Source organism: Schistocerca serialis, chromosome 11 (genome assembly GCF_023864345.2).
Source record: "Schistocerca serialis cubense isolate TAMUIC-IGC-003099 chromosome 11, iqSchSeri2.2, whole genome shotgun sequence".
NCBI classification, from domain to species: Eukaryota; Metazoa; Arthropoda; class Insecta; order Orthoptera; family Acrididae; genus Schistocerca; species Schistocerca serialis.
In genome coordinates, this window is record NC_064648.1 from 36,151,992 (window position 1) to 36,167,715 (window position 15,724).

General features: G+C 42.7%; 1 protein-coding gene across 8 annotated transcripts in view; it reads right to left on the reverse strand.

Moving 5' to 3' along the window:
• Positions 1 to 15,724, reverse strand: part of LOC126426860 (uncharacterized) — a 156,399-nt gene that overhangs the window by 101,148 nt on the left and 39,527 nt on the right. For 7 of the 8 annotated variants that reach the window (XM_050088891.1, XM_050088889.1, XM_050088888.1 and 4 more), the window contains one exon: positions 6,680 to 6,784. The exons of the other annotated variant lie outside the window; for it this stretch is intronic. In XM_050088891.1, coding sequence (XP_049944848.1) covers positions 6,680 to 6,784 — 105 coding nt within the window. The remainder of the gene's footprint in view (positions 1 to 6,679; positions 6,785 to 15,724) is intronic. 8 annotated transcript variants of the gene reach the window in all.

Below are 15,724 nucleotides of genomic sequence, written 5' to 3' on the forward strand. Positions count from 1 at the left end.
TTTACGAATGGGAGTAAATTTTGTTAAATTCACTTGTGTCCCTAAAGTAAAAGCATTTCAGTTATTGTTTTGCATGATATCAAATACCACAGCTCTAGCTCTAATATTTTTGGATATTTACCTTTTATCTGTTCTGTAAGCAGAGCTACAGAATCCCTGTTTTTCTCACTAAAATGCTCCTAATCGTACAGCTATGAAATTTTTACTGTCATTTTATCACAGCAAAGCATTCGTAAAAAAATACTAATACAATACGGGAAAAATAATTCCTACTCATTTGTCTCATTTGTGATGGGTCCATAGTCAGAACAGGTCTAAGTGTAACTAATTGGGAGTTATCACGGAATGAAACTGCCCTATTTTGCCACCGAATTTGCTGGAGAAACAATTTCACGTAATTCCAAAATTGTGTCGGTATCAGGATCAACAACTCAATATATTTGTAATATATTAACCCTTTTGCTGCTGTGGGCACGTATATATGTCCTGCCACGCCATTCCGCAGGTGTTGTGGACGTGTATATGCACCCCGAGCCGTTGACCTCCCACTGCTGTGGACAAGTTACTTCCATACCACCGTGAATAAAACAGTTTCAATTATTTATCATACGACATAAGTGACCCAATGCGTGCTACCATTCACAGAAAACCTTGCATCAATATCTCATATCGTTTATGAGATATTACAGTTGTTACGATAAGACAATTCACCATGAGCAAGGATGTGATATAAACCCCAATAACTCTAGAAAGAAATGAGATATCCTTCTGATCACAATCGTACATAAAATTTCGGTATCTTGCCTACATTTTGTTCACAACAATGTGTGAGCTAAAATCAACTGTACACAAAGTTTATGTTACGTGTTCTTACCACTGCGAACTTTCTAAAATTCTGTGCAATGTTTTAATTAATTTGATGCAACGCAGTAAGTATGATGGGTAACAAAAACAAATTCAGTTCTTTATCGAATGAAGGGATACTGTACGACGTGCAAAAGTCAATTTTTTTCACCAAATAGTTTTCACAAAATCGGGTGATAAGTGTTTCATATCACCTGAAATGCCATTTCTTAACATACATTTGGAGAGCAATACAGGCATAATGAAAGCCGCCTCAGCACGGGATGCAAAGAGCTCATCTGAAGTGGCAAAAGGGTTAATTAAGCTTTCCACCAGAGTTGCATATAATATTTTCTTTAGTGACTAGTTTCAAACATTTTCATTCATTCTTACTGTAACCTTCATAAGAGGGTATGATCTCATTAAGAAAATGCGAAATTCAAAATTTTCAAAAATTTTGTGTACACAAATGCATTTGTAATGTTTGACTGTACATAACCACAGAAGATCACATGGATATACCAAGTAACTAATGAAGAGGTACTAAATTTAACCTGGGGAGAAAAAAATAAATGAATGGCACAACCAGACAAAAAGAAGGGCTCTATTGACAGAACACATTCTGAAGCATCAAGTAATTGTCAATCCAGTATGAAAGTGAAGCGTGGGGTAAGAACTGAAGAGGGAGACCGAGGGATGATTACAGTAAGCAGTTTCCAATGGATGTAGATTTCTGTAACAATGCAGAGTTGAAGATGCTTCCACAAGATAAGACTAGTTTGGAAAGCTGCATCAAACAACTCTTCAGAATGAAGACCATAACAATAGCATCAACAAAAAGGAAAAGACCATTTACATGCATCTGAAAGAACAGATTTATAGAAGCCAATGACATTAATAATCTTACACGGAGAGATCCCCAATGGTGAGGTCGGCTTTTTTAAATCATCTGTACAGTGATGTACGTACATACGACCCGCACGACCGGTCAAGTCGGCCGTGGCAAGCTGAGTTATGCGAGTAATGCACATCGTGCCTACCTCGTCAGCTCCTCATGTAATGAAACACAAAGTCCTAATTATCTAGTATTCTAGGTGTGTCCATCCACAAACAAGAAACATTTGCAAATTCCTCCTCCGTTGCTGTTGTCTGTCTCCAGAACAAAATACCGTGCACTCTTTGCACAATTCATGCTGTGTCAGGTTTAATTCACCAGCATGCAGTTTCCCCAAAAAAGTAATGTGTGTGGCCTGTTTCTTCTCTGTCAAACAGTACGGGTAATAATCCAATCTTCTGTTGGTTACACTTCATTATCTTTTCATTTATAAACCAGTCACGTTACTTCATTGATTGTATTTTATAACATTGCTTTTTCCCTCACTCTATCACCCCTCTCTTTATCGTTCATCAGTGCTAGTGGTCACAGTTTAAACCGACACTATGTGATCAAAAGTATCCGGACACCCACAAAAACACACATCTTTCATATTAAGTGCATTGTGCTGCCACCTACTGCCAAGTACTTCATATAAGCGACATCAGACATCGTGAGAGAGCAGAATGGGGCACCCCACAGAACTCACGGACTTCAAACGTGGTCAGCTGATTGGGTGTCACTTGTGTCATACATCTGTACACAAGATTTCCACAATCCTAAACTTCCCTAGGTCCACTGTTTCCGATGTCACACTGAAGTGGAAACGTGAAGGTACACATCCGGCACAAAAGTGTACAGGCCGACCTCGTCTGTTGACTGACAGAGACCACCGACAGTTGAAGAGGGTCGTAATGTGTAATAGGCGGACATCTGTCCAGACCATCAAACAGGAATTCCAAACTGCATCAGGATCCACTGCAAGTACAATGACAGGCAGGAGGTGAGAAAAACTTGGATTTCACGGATGAGTGACTGCTCAAAAGCCACACATCACGCCAGTAAATGCCAAATGATGCCTCGCTTGGCGTAAGGAGTGTAAACATTGGATGACTGAACAGTGAAAAAACATTGTGTGGAGTGACAAATCACCGTACACAATGTGGCCGTCCGATGCCAGGGTGTGGGTATGGCGAATGCCCGGTGAACGTCATCTGCCAGTGTGTGTAGTGGCAACAGAAAAATTTGGAGGTGGTGGTGTTACGGTGTGGCTGTGTTTTTCATGGAGGGGGCTTGCACCTCTTGTTGTTTGGCGTGGCACTATCACAGCACAGGCCTATATTGATGTTTTAAGCACCTTCTCGCTTCCCACTATTGAAGAGCAATTCGGGGACGGCAGTTGCACCTTTCAACACGATCGAGCACCTGTTCATAATGCACGGCCTTTGGCAGAGTGGTTGCACGACAACAACATCCCTGTAACGGACTGGCCTGCACAGAGTCCTGACCTGAAACCTATAGAACACCTCTGGGATGTTTTGGAACACCGACTTCGTGTCAGGTCTCACCGACTGACATCGATGGCTCTCCTCAGTGCAGCACTCCGTGAAGAATCGGCTGCCATTCCCCAAGAAAGCTTCCAGCCCCTGATTGAATGTATGCATGTGAGAGTGGAAGCTTTCATCAAGACTAAGGTTGGGCCAACACCATATTCCAGCATTACCGAGGGACGGTCCCACGAACTTGTAAACCATTTTCAGCCAGGTGTCCGGATACTTTTGATGAAATAGTGTACGTACTTGTCATTCATAGTTATTTGTGCACTTAACATGAAAGAATGTAAACTGTATGACTCTGCAATCTCTAAATGTTGTCTTTCATATTAGGTGTAACTTGTGACACATTTCTCATGATATCTTTGTCTTTAGTGTATTAAACAGGCTTCAAAAGGCGACTCTCCATCTTCTACAGCTTCTCTTCTGCTTGACCGCAGTCTTCGTCCTTCCTGCTCCAGTTACGAGGGTTATTCCAAAAGTAAGGTCCGATTCGCCGTAACTATTGAAATTTGGCGCCAATGACAAAACACGCATGCGCGCCGACTCCCGGCAAGCCTTGCGCGTCAAACGCCGCCATTCGCTTTGTTACTGTTGCTGAGTGTAGTTCACAGTGTCACTTTACAATGTTTAAGACAATTGATCAGCCCGCCGATTGTGAAGTAAGGGCAGTGATACGGTTTTTGTCTGCAAGAAACAATTCAGCGGCGGAAATCCATCGGCAGATTACTGAAGTGTACGGTCCTAACATAATGAGCGACAGTAAAGTGCGCAAGTGGGTGCGAGCTTTTAATAAAGGACGGGATAATGTGCACGATGAACCACGGTGTGGCCAACCATCAGTGATTTCAGACGATTTGGTCAATGCGGTTGACAAAAAAATTCGTGAAGATCGCCGATTCACTATTACAGACGTAGACATGCATTTTCCGAATGTGAGTAGAACAACTTTGTACAGAATTGTGTCTGAACATTTGAAGTTTCACAAATTGTGTGCCCGTTGGGTTCCCAGGCTGCTTACTGAGCCCCAACGAATGAAAAGAATGGCTTTTGCTCTTGATTTTTTGGAGCGATATCATAAGGAAGGTGACAGTCTTTTAGACAATGTTGTCACAGGGGATGAGACATGGGTTTCTCACATCACTCCAGAGTCTAAACGTCAGTCAATGCAATGGCGTCACACGTCATCGCCAGTCAAGGTCAAGGCAAAGCAGACAATCTCAACACGTAAGGTTATGGCGACTGTGTTCTGGGATAGACGTGGAGTATTGTTAGTCGACTTTATGGAGAGAGGAACAACGATTAATAAAGCCGCCTACTGCGCTACCCTGACTAAACTTCGACGTGCAATCCAGAATAAGCGACGTGGTCTTTTGTCGTCTGGAATCTTGTTGTTGCATGACAATGCCAGACCCCACACTGCAAATGAAACGCAAGCTCTGATCAAGAAATTTGGATGGGAACAGATGGACCATCCTCCTTACAGTCCGGACCTGGCGCCAAGTGATTTCCACCTGTTCCGTTACTTAAAGGAGTTTCTCGGCGGCAAGCGCTTCGACACAGATGATGAAGTGAAAGAAGCAGTTAAGGACTGGTTATCGTCACAGGCGGCCGATTTCTATAACATGGGCATTCAAAAGCTTGTTGAACGATGTGACAAATGTTTAAATAAGTATGGAAGTTATGTAGAAAAATAGATAAAGATGTAAGGAATGTAAATAAAACAATTGTTTTGAAAAAACATTTTAGTTTGGATTTTTTTTTTATAACCGGACCTTACTTTTGGAATAACCCTCGTACAATGCCTCTCGTATCCTTCGTGGCTCACCTACAATTGTTCTCCGTACACGTCGAGTAGCTTCGGTGACAGTGAGCATCCTTATTCCAGGAGATAGTCTGTCCCTGCACCGTCTGTCACTCGGGACTCGAGCGTCACCCCTTCTCTGCCGAGTGGATACGACGTCGTGATTTTCTTTTCGTTGAGTCTAGGACCGAATGGCTCTTCCCGGACTCCCTAGTACGTTCAGAGAAGTATCGTAATACACAGTCCGGTCACATTACTGTGAGCTAAGGTCGACATCAGCATGCGAGAAGAGCTCGCAGGTGGCAGGTCACACATCTGGTGATAGAGGGTACATAAAGGTGTCCGCACAATGTGGGAAACGGTGCAGTTGTCACGTTAATGCAGAAACGGAGCAATTTATCTGACATCCGAAAGGGTACGATTATCGGCTTCCGGGCCGAGGGTCGAAGCGACTCCGAAACAGCCAAGTTTGTAACTTTTTGTGAGCCGCCGTGGTTAAAGTATACCGTACGTGGCCAAATGATACTGAGAAAAGCAGGTGCCGAGGCAATTGTGGAGTACCACGGGCTGTAGACAACAGGGGTGAACGACGGCTACAGACGTGTACAGGGGAATAGACGAGCAACTGCCACACAACTGAACACCCAGACGAACCGAGAGGCTAACGACAGTGTCTGCTCGACGATCATTTAGAAGATGTCGCCGTGTAAGAGCGTCCGAAGCAGGCACCCGGTTCCTGCACCCACACCGACTGTGATTCGGTGGCTAGAATTTTCACGCGGATACCTCAACATGACGTCTGCCGACACATGGCCTTTTCGAACGAATCGCGTCGTCGGGATGTACGGCGTGCAATGTCCGAAAGCGAACACCCCACAACAATCGACAGACGAGTACGGGCCAGTATAGGGAGCATTACGGTCTGGTGAAAGTTTGTGGTTTTTTGTGGCAGTCTTGTCACTCTGGAATGCACAACGGATAAATACGAGTACGCAACTATCCTCGAGGACCACACACACACTTACGTGGAGTTCCTTTTTCCTCGGCACGATGGCACCTACCGGCGCGACAATGTAACGTATCACAGATCAAAGTGTGCACGTGTGGTTCAGAGAGCACCGGCACCAGATTACCATACTCCCTCGGTCACCGAACTCCCGAGTCGAGAATCTGTGGGATTACATCGATACGGCTGTCGGCGCCAAGTGTCCTCGACCGAGAAACCTATCGCAGGTGGCCGCGGCACCGGAGTTGAAATGGCTCTGCACCTCTGTAGGTGCCGCCTTCCGGAACCTCAGTTAACTCTCTTCCTGAACATCTCACAGCAGTCCACGCTGCAAAAAGGGGCTACTCAAGCTATCGACAGGCGGTCAAACGAATGTGAGTGGACACTGTACACGTCGTGTAAAATACGTAGATCACCAGTTCGGGTGTGCGAGAGCTGCTAATGGCCCTAAACTTGCCACGTTAAATAAATGCCATTGAGATGGAACAAAAATCTGAGACTGTAATCTTTTATTAAAAGTGCTACGTAAGCTCCCGCAGTCACGAGCGGGTCGAGCAATCCCACAAATTTACACGCATATTTACACCTCCGATACTCACATCGGCACTTCCTGTCGGTTCTGAGACTTCCGGACTGCGGTGCGACGGTGACGGGGAGTTCGACTCGAGTTCCGACAGCGGCGCGCGGGAAGAGGTGCCACAGTCCTGAAAAACCACCCCATGCTGTGAAACACGAGCACAGAGTAAAATAAGATGGCACACTTCCTTTAAATGCTGTACGATTTTATGATAATGTGAATATTATTTCTACGCCCGTGACCTCTAGTTCTAAATTAAATTGCAAACCTGAAGGTATCGGTACTGTGATAGTCTAGTTGTGGGGTGCACCACATCACTAGTACCGCACACTGCAAAGCGCTCACTGTGATTACGTTCGGGTCACAGAAAAAAAATATTGTTACGAGGCTTGTTCAGAGAGTAAGTGTGCTAGATTTTTAAGGTTTTTTTTTCAGAAAAAGTGTATTTGGAAAAAAAAATACAGGACATTGTTGATACACTGGCTGACTATTTTTGCTGTTCAGTGCACGTAGCGAACTGCGGCACGAGCTTCGAAAAACTCTCCGGTCAGATCCTTCCCCTACTTCGTAACTGCTTTCCACTCTTTGGCTGAAAATTTAATTTCTCTCGTGTGCACCTGCAGGGAGGTAAAAAGATGTTAATCTCTCCTACAGCATTCTTTTTGAGGTTTTTTTAGGACATCACAATATTATTGTGCCCTGACAGTATCTAGGAGTCAGAAATTTGACCAAAATGATGCCTTTTCATCATCTACATCTACATCTACATGATTACTCTGCTATTCACAATTAAGTGCCTGGCAGAGGGTTCAATGAACCACCTTCATGCTGTCTATCTACTGTTACACTCTCGAACGGCACACAGGAAAAACGAGCACTTAAATTTTTCCATGTGAGCCCTGACTTCTCTTATTTTATCTTGATGATCATTTCTCACTATGTGGGTGGGTGCCAACAGAATGTTTTCGCAATCGGAGGAGAAAACTGGTGATTGAAATTTCATGAGACGATTCCGTCGCAACGAAAAACGCCTTTGTTTTAATGATTGCCACTCCAATACACTTATCACGTCTGTGACACTATCTCCCCTATTTCACAATAATACAAAATGAGCTGCCCTACTTTGTACTTTTTCGATGTCATCCATCAGTCCCACCTTGATGTGGATCCCACACCGCACAGCAGTACTCCAGAATAGGGCGGACAAGCGTAGTGTCAGCAGTCTCTTTGGTAGATCTGTTGCACCTTCTAAGTGTTCTGCCAATGAATTGCAGTCTTTGGTTTGCTCTACCCACAGTATTATCTATGTGATCGTTCCAATTTTGGTTATTTGTAATTGTAATCCCTCAGTATTTAGTTGAATTTACAGCCCTCAGATTTGTGTGACTTATCACGTAATTGAAATTTAGCTGATTTCTTTTAGTACTTTTCTTTATTCAGGGTCAATTGTCACTTTTCGCACCATATCGATATCATATCTAAATCATTTTACAAGTAGTTTTGATCGTCTGATGCCTTTACAAGACAGTAAATGACAGCATCGTCTGCAAACAATCTAAGACGGCTACTCAGATTGTCTCCTATGTCGTTAATATAGATCAGGAACAATAGAGGGCCTACAACACTTCCTTGGGGAACGCTGGATATTACTTCTCTTTCACTCAACGACTTTCTGTCTATTACTACGAACTGTGACCTTTCTGACAGGAAATCATGAATCCAGTCGCACAACTGAGGCAATACTCCGTAGACAATGAGGCTGTACTTTTTTTTGCCCACAATTGTGGTTTTGTATTTTACAGCAGATGGGGAATGGATCTGATGCCACTGTGACAACCATCTTTTTGTCTCTGGCACATAATGAGCCACCCACGTTTCATCGCCAGTCACAATTGAGCTCGGAAACTCCTCACCTTTCAATTCGAGTTACTCGAGGAGCTCGCGGGCACTACTGACCCGATTTTTCTCGTGCTGCTCTGTCAGCTGTTTTAGAACCCATCCTGTGCACAGTTTCCAGTATCCCAGTAATTCTGTGGATGTCTCGTACAAGAGAGCTCTGGAGAGTTGCAGAAACACTGCAGAAAATTTGTCCACTGTCAATTTGCACTCTTCCGGAACAGGTCTTCCAATTGTCTGTTCCTCATGAACATTTGTTCAGCCTCCACCAAATTCTCTAGACCACTTAAATACATTCATTCTGTTCATAGCGCCTATGCCGTAAACCGTTTTGATTTGCGAGAAGATTTCAGTATGTGTTATTCCTCTCCTAAGTAAAATGTAGGTTACAGCTCCCACTTGTCTGGATTTCTTACCAACATATATTGCAACTGGACATTACTGCACGAGTTTACATACTACTGTGTTCCCGAAATGCTCACTCTGGTTGGGAGATCCCCCTCTACCGTTCAGCTTTGTTGCCAACCCACAAAAACCAAAAAACCAGAATCCGTTATGGTCACAGTACACTTAATTTGTGAGCATGCCTTGTACTATTAGTTCATACCATTTGTTTCACAAATCTTCCATTTTATTTCAGTTATATATTTTCTTTTATTATTATCGACTGATATAGTGAACTTCATGCTTACAGGTTCACAGAAATAAATTCATAAAATTGTTGGTTACCCTTGTCAAAAAAAGTTCAATGCACAAATGAGCAAGTTGAAGGAGCTCACTGACATAAGATATGTTCTGTAGAATACACAAGCCACTGACGACTGAACAATGTCGTCCCTGCAGGTCCGTGTATAGCTCTTATTGCTGTGACCGAATTGTTGCGGAAGTTCAAAAATAACATGCTGTGAGAGTTGTTATTACAGATTGGCATCCAGGTGCTCGAATTCCACTTAGACTGGCGTGTGTCAGAAGAACAAAGTTCCACAACAGCCTGCCCTCACCTTTTTGGGAGGGATGAGGGAAAAAAATTTGCAACAAGGAACACTAAAGAGTGGGCCACTGCAAAATGAATGGCAGACCGCATGCAGCTCACGGTCTGTGTATCCCCGGTCTAGATGAATGATGACTTGTATTCAGTGCTTACATGCGTGCAAAACCGAAATAATCTTGCAAGTAAACCTACCCAAGGTATGCACTTCAATTTGAATCAGATTTGAATATTCTAAAAACATATTTGTTTAAGTGTGCCCACACAGCCATAAACGGGGTGAAGCACCTCCTTGAACAATTGATCTGCATTCGGCATTTTTTTGACCTGAACAATTGTGCACCTTCTCATTACTGTTCAGATTCACAATAGTGTTACAACAATAATGTACAAACAATTTCAAATATAACGTAATTAAATCTGAAAAGGTTACAACTTGAAAACAAAAAAATGCATGAAATATAGAAAGAAAACAGAAATACAAATATCTCTCTATCTCTCTCTCTCTCAAAAAAAAACCACCACCACCACCACTACCACCCTGGCAACTGGCATTAAATTGACATATATAGGGCACATACAGCTACACAGAAATACTTATATCTTATCTGACATACACATTTTTGGAATACCACTTCATCATATATTAGTGACTTTGGTATTAATGATGCTATACTTTTTACTGCTAGTCAAATATTGAAATGAAAAACAAGGTAGAGGGGCAAGGAGATTTAAAAGAAAACGGCTTTTAGAGAAATTTGGTTGCACCACTGTAATGTACATTAAATACCATGGAAGATTTATTTCAAGGTTGACTTTTTTAAAATCTATTACTGTGTCAACAGTATTCATTCAGAAACATTAAACTCAGTTTTTTGCAAGGGGGTGTTTCATGCCCCTAATGGCCCTACGGGCACGTATAAAAAATCTGTGTGTCTTATTTTGCTCTACACTAAAACATATTCAAAGTCGGCCAGAATTAAAGTGTATCCCTCGGGTAGGTTTACTTGTCAGTATTCTGTCAGAAATTAATACGTTCAGAATTCTGCGAACGAATGCCTACCATTCTTCTCGACAGTATTCCGATACCTGTCACAAAATGGTGAACGACTCGAGTATAACTACGGAGAAGCGTGTCGACTGGGTAGAAAATACTATTGCCACATGCAGGAAGACTTCTGCTTGCCTCTAAACTTTCAAAAAATTTTGGAACATATTACCACAGGATGTGAAATGCAAACTTCTCCAATCACTCATTCTACAGAACCTCCATTATTGTGATGTGATCCACCACAGCACTAGTAGTCAAAACTGTAGACGTACAGAAGTAATCACAAATACCGATGTGCATTACACCTGCAATAACCGTCTACACTGCCCGACAAAGAAACTGGAGCCAGCAGAAGGGGAGGAGGACACAAAACGAAACATACAGGGAGGGTACGTGATGTAGTTTCAGTGATTACAAAATAGAGTCAAACTTGTGAAGAACCTGAGAGTGCGAGCCCACTTGTCGATACGACGTCACACCCGATCGGGCCCAGATGTACGCACTAATTCGTTCGAGAAGTGCACCGTGCAGCTACCGTACTCTCTCCAGAGGCAAAGGGGCTCAGGACTGTCGTATCCGGCCATCGACTTTTCGGATACTGGCACCGGGACGTGCCGACGTACGAACCGGGCGCACCTTTCCTGTCGCGGACAGATCTGGCAATCTCGGCTGCAGGAAAGCCCATACACCGCACGAGCAGTCTGCGGAGACACTCGTCGCGTGCAGACGGGCACCGTCCCGTCGAGCGATTCTGCTTACGTACCGTCACGTGAGAGGTAACGCGCGAGTACGCGGGGTGAATACAGTGTACCGTCACACCACTCAAGCCCCTCGATCGACTCCGGCCGTGATGTGAAGTCGTACCCGGTAGCTCCTCCTGGCCCGACACTGAGAGTAACAGTGCACCGGAAGAATAGGACCTCTCCCTAGGTAGCCACCGACGGTCGTCCGGAGCGGTAAAGAGTGGCGATTCGCCGCTAAACACGGTGTCGTGCCATTCGTCGGCACTCTGTGCTTTCCGGTCACGGCACCACTCCGAACGACAGTTCCGTGTCGTGTCGTTAATGCCCGCCTGCACGTGCGACAGAATTCCCCAGTCTCTGACCGGCAGTGCTGGACGACAGAGACTGTCGCGTGGATTTCATTACTCGGTTTAGAAAGCGAGGCTCAGACCGGACAGAGCGACGGTGCCTTTCGAGCTCGTACAGTGATTCTCTCTCGTGACGACCGCACACTGATGACGAGTAAGCCCGGTTTCACATTCTCGTACAGTCTAATGTCGGGCCACTGCCACTTCCTGACACCCCACGAATCGGGATACTGCACAATTCGACCGGCTGCCAACAGTAATCTGTGAAGAAGCCGTTTACAAATTCGTGAAATGGGTAATGAGGCCCTCGTAAATTGTGTGAGGTGCCTGTAACACTGTCCCTAGGTGCGTGAGACCACTCGACACGTGGCGCTGTTTGGCCCCTGGTATATTCTTCTGGGCCAGCTGGCGACACTTAACACGTATGACAGTATTTTACTCCACTGTCCATTCTACTTGTCACAGAGAATTGCAATTCTAACCATTTGCATAGGTGGAAATGGTGTGTACACATACTGAGTTCTCGAGTCCGTTTTTTCTCGTACAGTGTACCTCTTCTGTAATACATATACCGTACGATAGTAATCAAATTAATAAATCTGAAGAGAAAACAGAAATGCCAAGTACAATAACTGAACGACGACATATGATCTTTGCTTTTGGCCTATAAAAGCGGTAATATTATTAAGGTTGAGCTCTCTTTGATCCTGACTCTGAAGCTGATTAGATTCTTGTATTGCTTTGGGTGTCACACTTTGTGTAAGTGATTCACATTACTGAAATAATAATCGATTTTTCTTAAATATGTGTTGTATTACTGAATTAAAATTTCCCTCCCTGTCAGTTCAACGACTTTCCGAATAACTGTAAAAGTGGTCACCTTCCACAAATGGTATCGATTCGTAATTTTAACATAGTCAACGTCGAGTGCGTTTTGCTCCATTTTCACTTTCTCGGTATTTCAGAAGTACAGCATGCCAAATTTTGTTAAAGACGTCCCACTGCCTTTCAGATGAAATTCATTTCCACAGATTATCATTTTGTGATTGCACACGTATACAATTTCAAAACGAATCGATCCTGAACAGGTGTTGAGCAAGCTGTGAATATTAATAACATGTACAAGCCGTCACAAATCGACCTGTAGCAAAAGGAGAGGAGACCATTATTTTTTATCTATTGTTGGCTAGCCATCTCAACACAAATTTCAATTAAAAATGGGGAGGGGACATACAAATCTCAGTGAGTGATAGCACAAAATCTTGTGATGCAAAGTGTCAGAAAACGTGAACCTAGTATGTCGAAATGAATGGCAAATATAGTGTGAAATGTAGAAACGACAATTCTTGGCACTTGCCTTATCTGCAGTGAGGGTACAACATACCTCGCTGAATGTGTGCGAGATGAACGAGCAGTGCCCACGAACCGTGTCCCCCACATATAACTGTATTGCCTGCCACGTGCAGTCATTTTTGAAACAGACTGTGCCAGCGGAATGTGGCGATACTCAATGCTTACTTCAAACTGTTGTCGCACTACGTTAACTGTGTGGAAATTTAAAAATTCAAAGCTTCACGAAAAACACTCACAAAAGACAACTACACACCGTGTACCTAGGCAGTAATCGTTACAGATGAAATGAGCAACAATGACAAATGAAGAGGCAATACACTAATACGCAAATCGGATTTGAGATAGGTGCTCAAAACGACAACACAAATGTAGAAATCAATAACCCACAGCCACAATGAATAATTAACAAACTGAACAAACGACACTCCCACAATTACTATGTATCAATGTACAATGAAATATCTGGGAAACTGTAATAACAGGATAACTAAAAGTATCAAACATTCGGGAGTAAAAATTAACTTAATACCCATGAGAACCTGAAGAACATGTAATTTCACCTATGTAAAGCAACTGTTGAATAATGTTGTTGCTATGTTTGAATTTTGTGAATGAGACAAGCAAGCATATCTATTCACAAAATTCAAGGGGGCATTCTAGCACCCCCTTTTTCGTATATAACATATACAATTTGTAAGATAAATATCATATGACAATAATCTCTTATAGAAAAGGCAATGTCCTGACAGACTGACTGATTCATCACCATCCAGCCCAAATCACTAACAAGGGAGCCTCCCCATCGCACCCCCCTCAGATTTAGTTATAAGTTGGCACAGTGGATAGGCCTTGAAAAACTGAACACAGATCAATTGAGAAAACAGGAAGAAGTTGTGTGGAACTGTGAAAAAATAAGCAAAATATAAAACTGAGTAGTCCATGGGCCACATATGCAACATCATGGACAACGTGACTTGAGGAGCGCTGTGGTCCCGTGGTAGCGTGAGGAGCTGCAAAACGAGAGGTCCTTGGTTCAAGTATTCCCTCGAGTGAAAATTTTACTTTCTTTATTTTTTCATAGTTATTATCTCTCCGTTCGTTCATTGACGTCTCTGTTCACTGTAATAAGTTTAGTGTCTGTGTTTTGCGACCGCATAGCAAAACCGTGCGATTAGTAGGCGAAAGGACGTGCCTCTCCAATGGGAACCGAAAACATTTGATCGCAAGGTCATAGGTCAACCGATTCCTCCTCAGGAAAACACATCTGATATATTCTATACGACACTGGTGACGGCATGTGCGTCACATGACAGGAATATGTTGTCGACCCACCTAACTTGTATACTTGGCGAATGGGTAAAAAGATTCTTCTACCTTGCCCGATTTAGGTTTTCTTGTGGATGTGATAATCACTCCCAAAAAAGTGATGAAAACATAAGAGTTTGTCACATAAACTGAAAATCAAAAATTAAACTTTTCACTCAATGGAAGATTTGAACCAAGGACCTCTCGTTCTATAGCTGCTCTCGCTAACCACGAGACCATGGCGCTCCTGTGTTCGTAATCTCCTTGATGTTGCTTATCTTCCCATGAACTATTCAGTTTGTATATTTTGCTTATTTTTTCACAGTTCCACATAACTTCTTCCTGTTTTCTCAATTGATCTGTGTTCAGTTTTTCAAGGCCTATCCACTGTGCCAACTTATAATTAAATCTGAGGGGGGTGCGATGGGGAGGTTCCCTTGTAAGAATAGAAACTTTTAATTTGGAAAAGGTGTGTATCCTAAACTATAGGAGTCATTTGAGAAGGGATTTTTTGGAATTCCAACCCCAAGGGGGTGAAATAGGGGATTGAGGTCTTTTAAAAACAAAAAGTCACTATTAAGGAAATTTTGAAGTGAGACCTATGAAAATTCGTATTTGGTTTCTCAGTCATAAATAGAGAAATACCTGTTACAGAACTTTTGGAAATTTAACGCTATGGGGGTGAAATACTGTATGAAAGCTTCTTTTGAAAATATATCGTTATTTTTAAAAAAAAAAAAAAAAAAAAAAAAAAAAAAAAAAAAAAAAAAAAAAAAAAAAAAAAGCTGTAGTAATAGAACACTGGTGCATGACCTCTTTCTTACAAACAAAAGGAAATACTAGTTCAGTGTTTCTGTGAAACTGAACCTAAGGGGATGTAATAAGGGATGAGATATTTGGATGAAATATTTTATTATGAAAGCATTTTTAAAGCCATATCAACGAACATTTAAATTTGGCTTATAAGTTAAGAGATAAAAAAGTAAGAGTTTCATTGTTTTTTGAAATTCAACACCTACAGGGGTGAAACACGGGATGAAAGTTTTTATGGAAATATTTCTGAGTTAGAAATATACAAAGGTGTGGTGGACTGCAGATTGGTGACACTAGACGGGAGTGTGGGTCGAGCGAGATAGTCTGCGCAGTTGTGATTAGCACTGTGGTCCAGGTAGTGCACTGGATAATGCAACTGCCTAGTCAGTGGGAGATCCTGGGATCGAATCCCGGTCCGGCACAAATTTTCACTCATCACCACTGATTCCGCTTCGTGTCCCAAAGCAGCTGACTACAATAATCCCTTCATCCCTTCCCTTCCCTTCCCCTCCCTTCCTTTTCCTTTCTCCCCTCTACAAATTCAATTAAAAAAAAATGTTTCAATGTTATT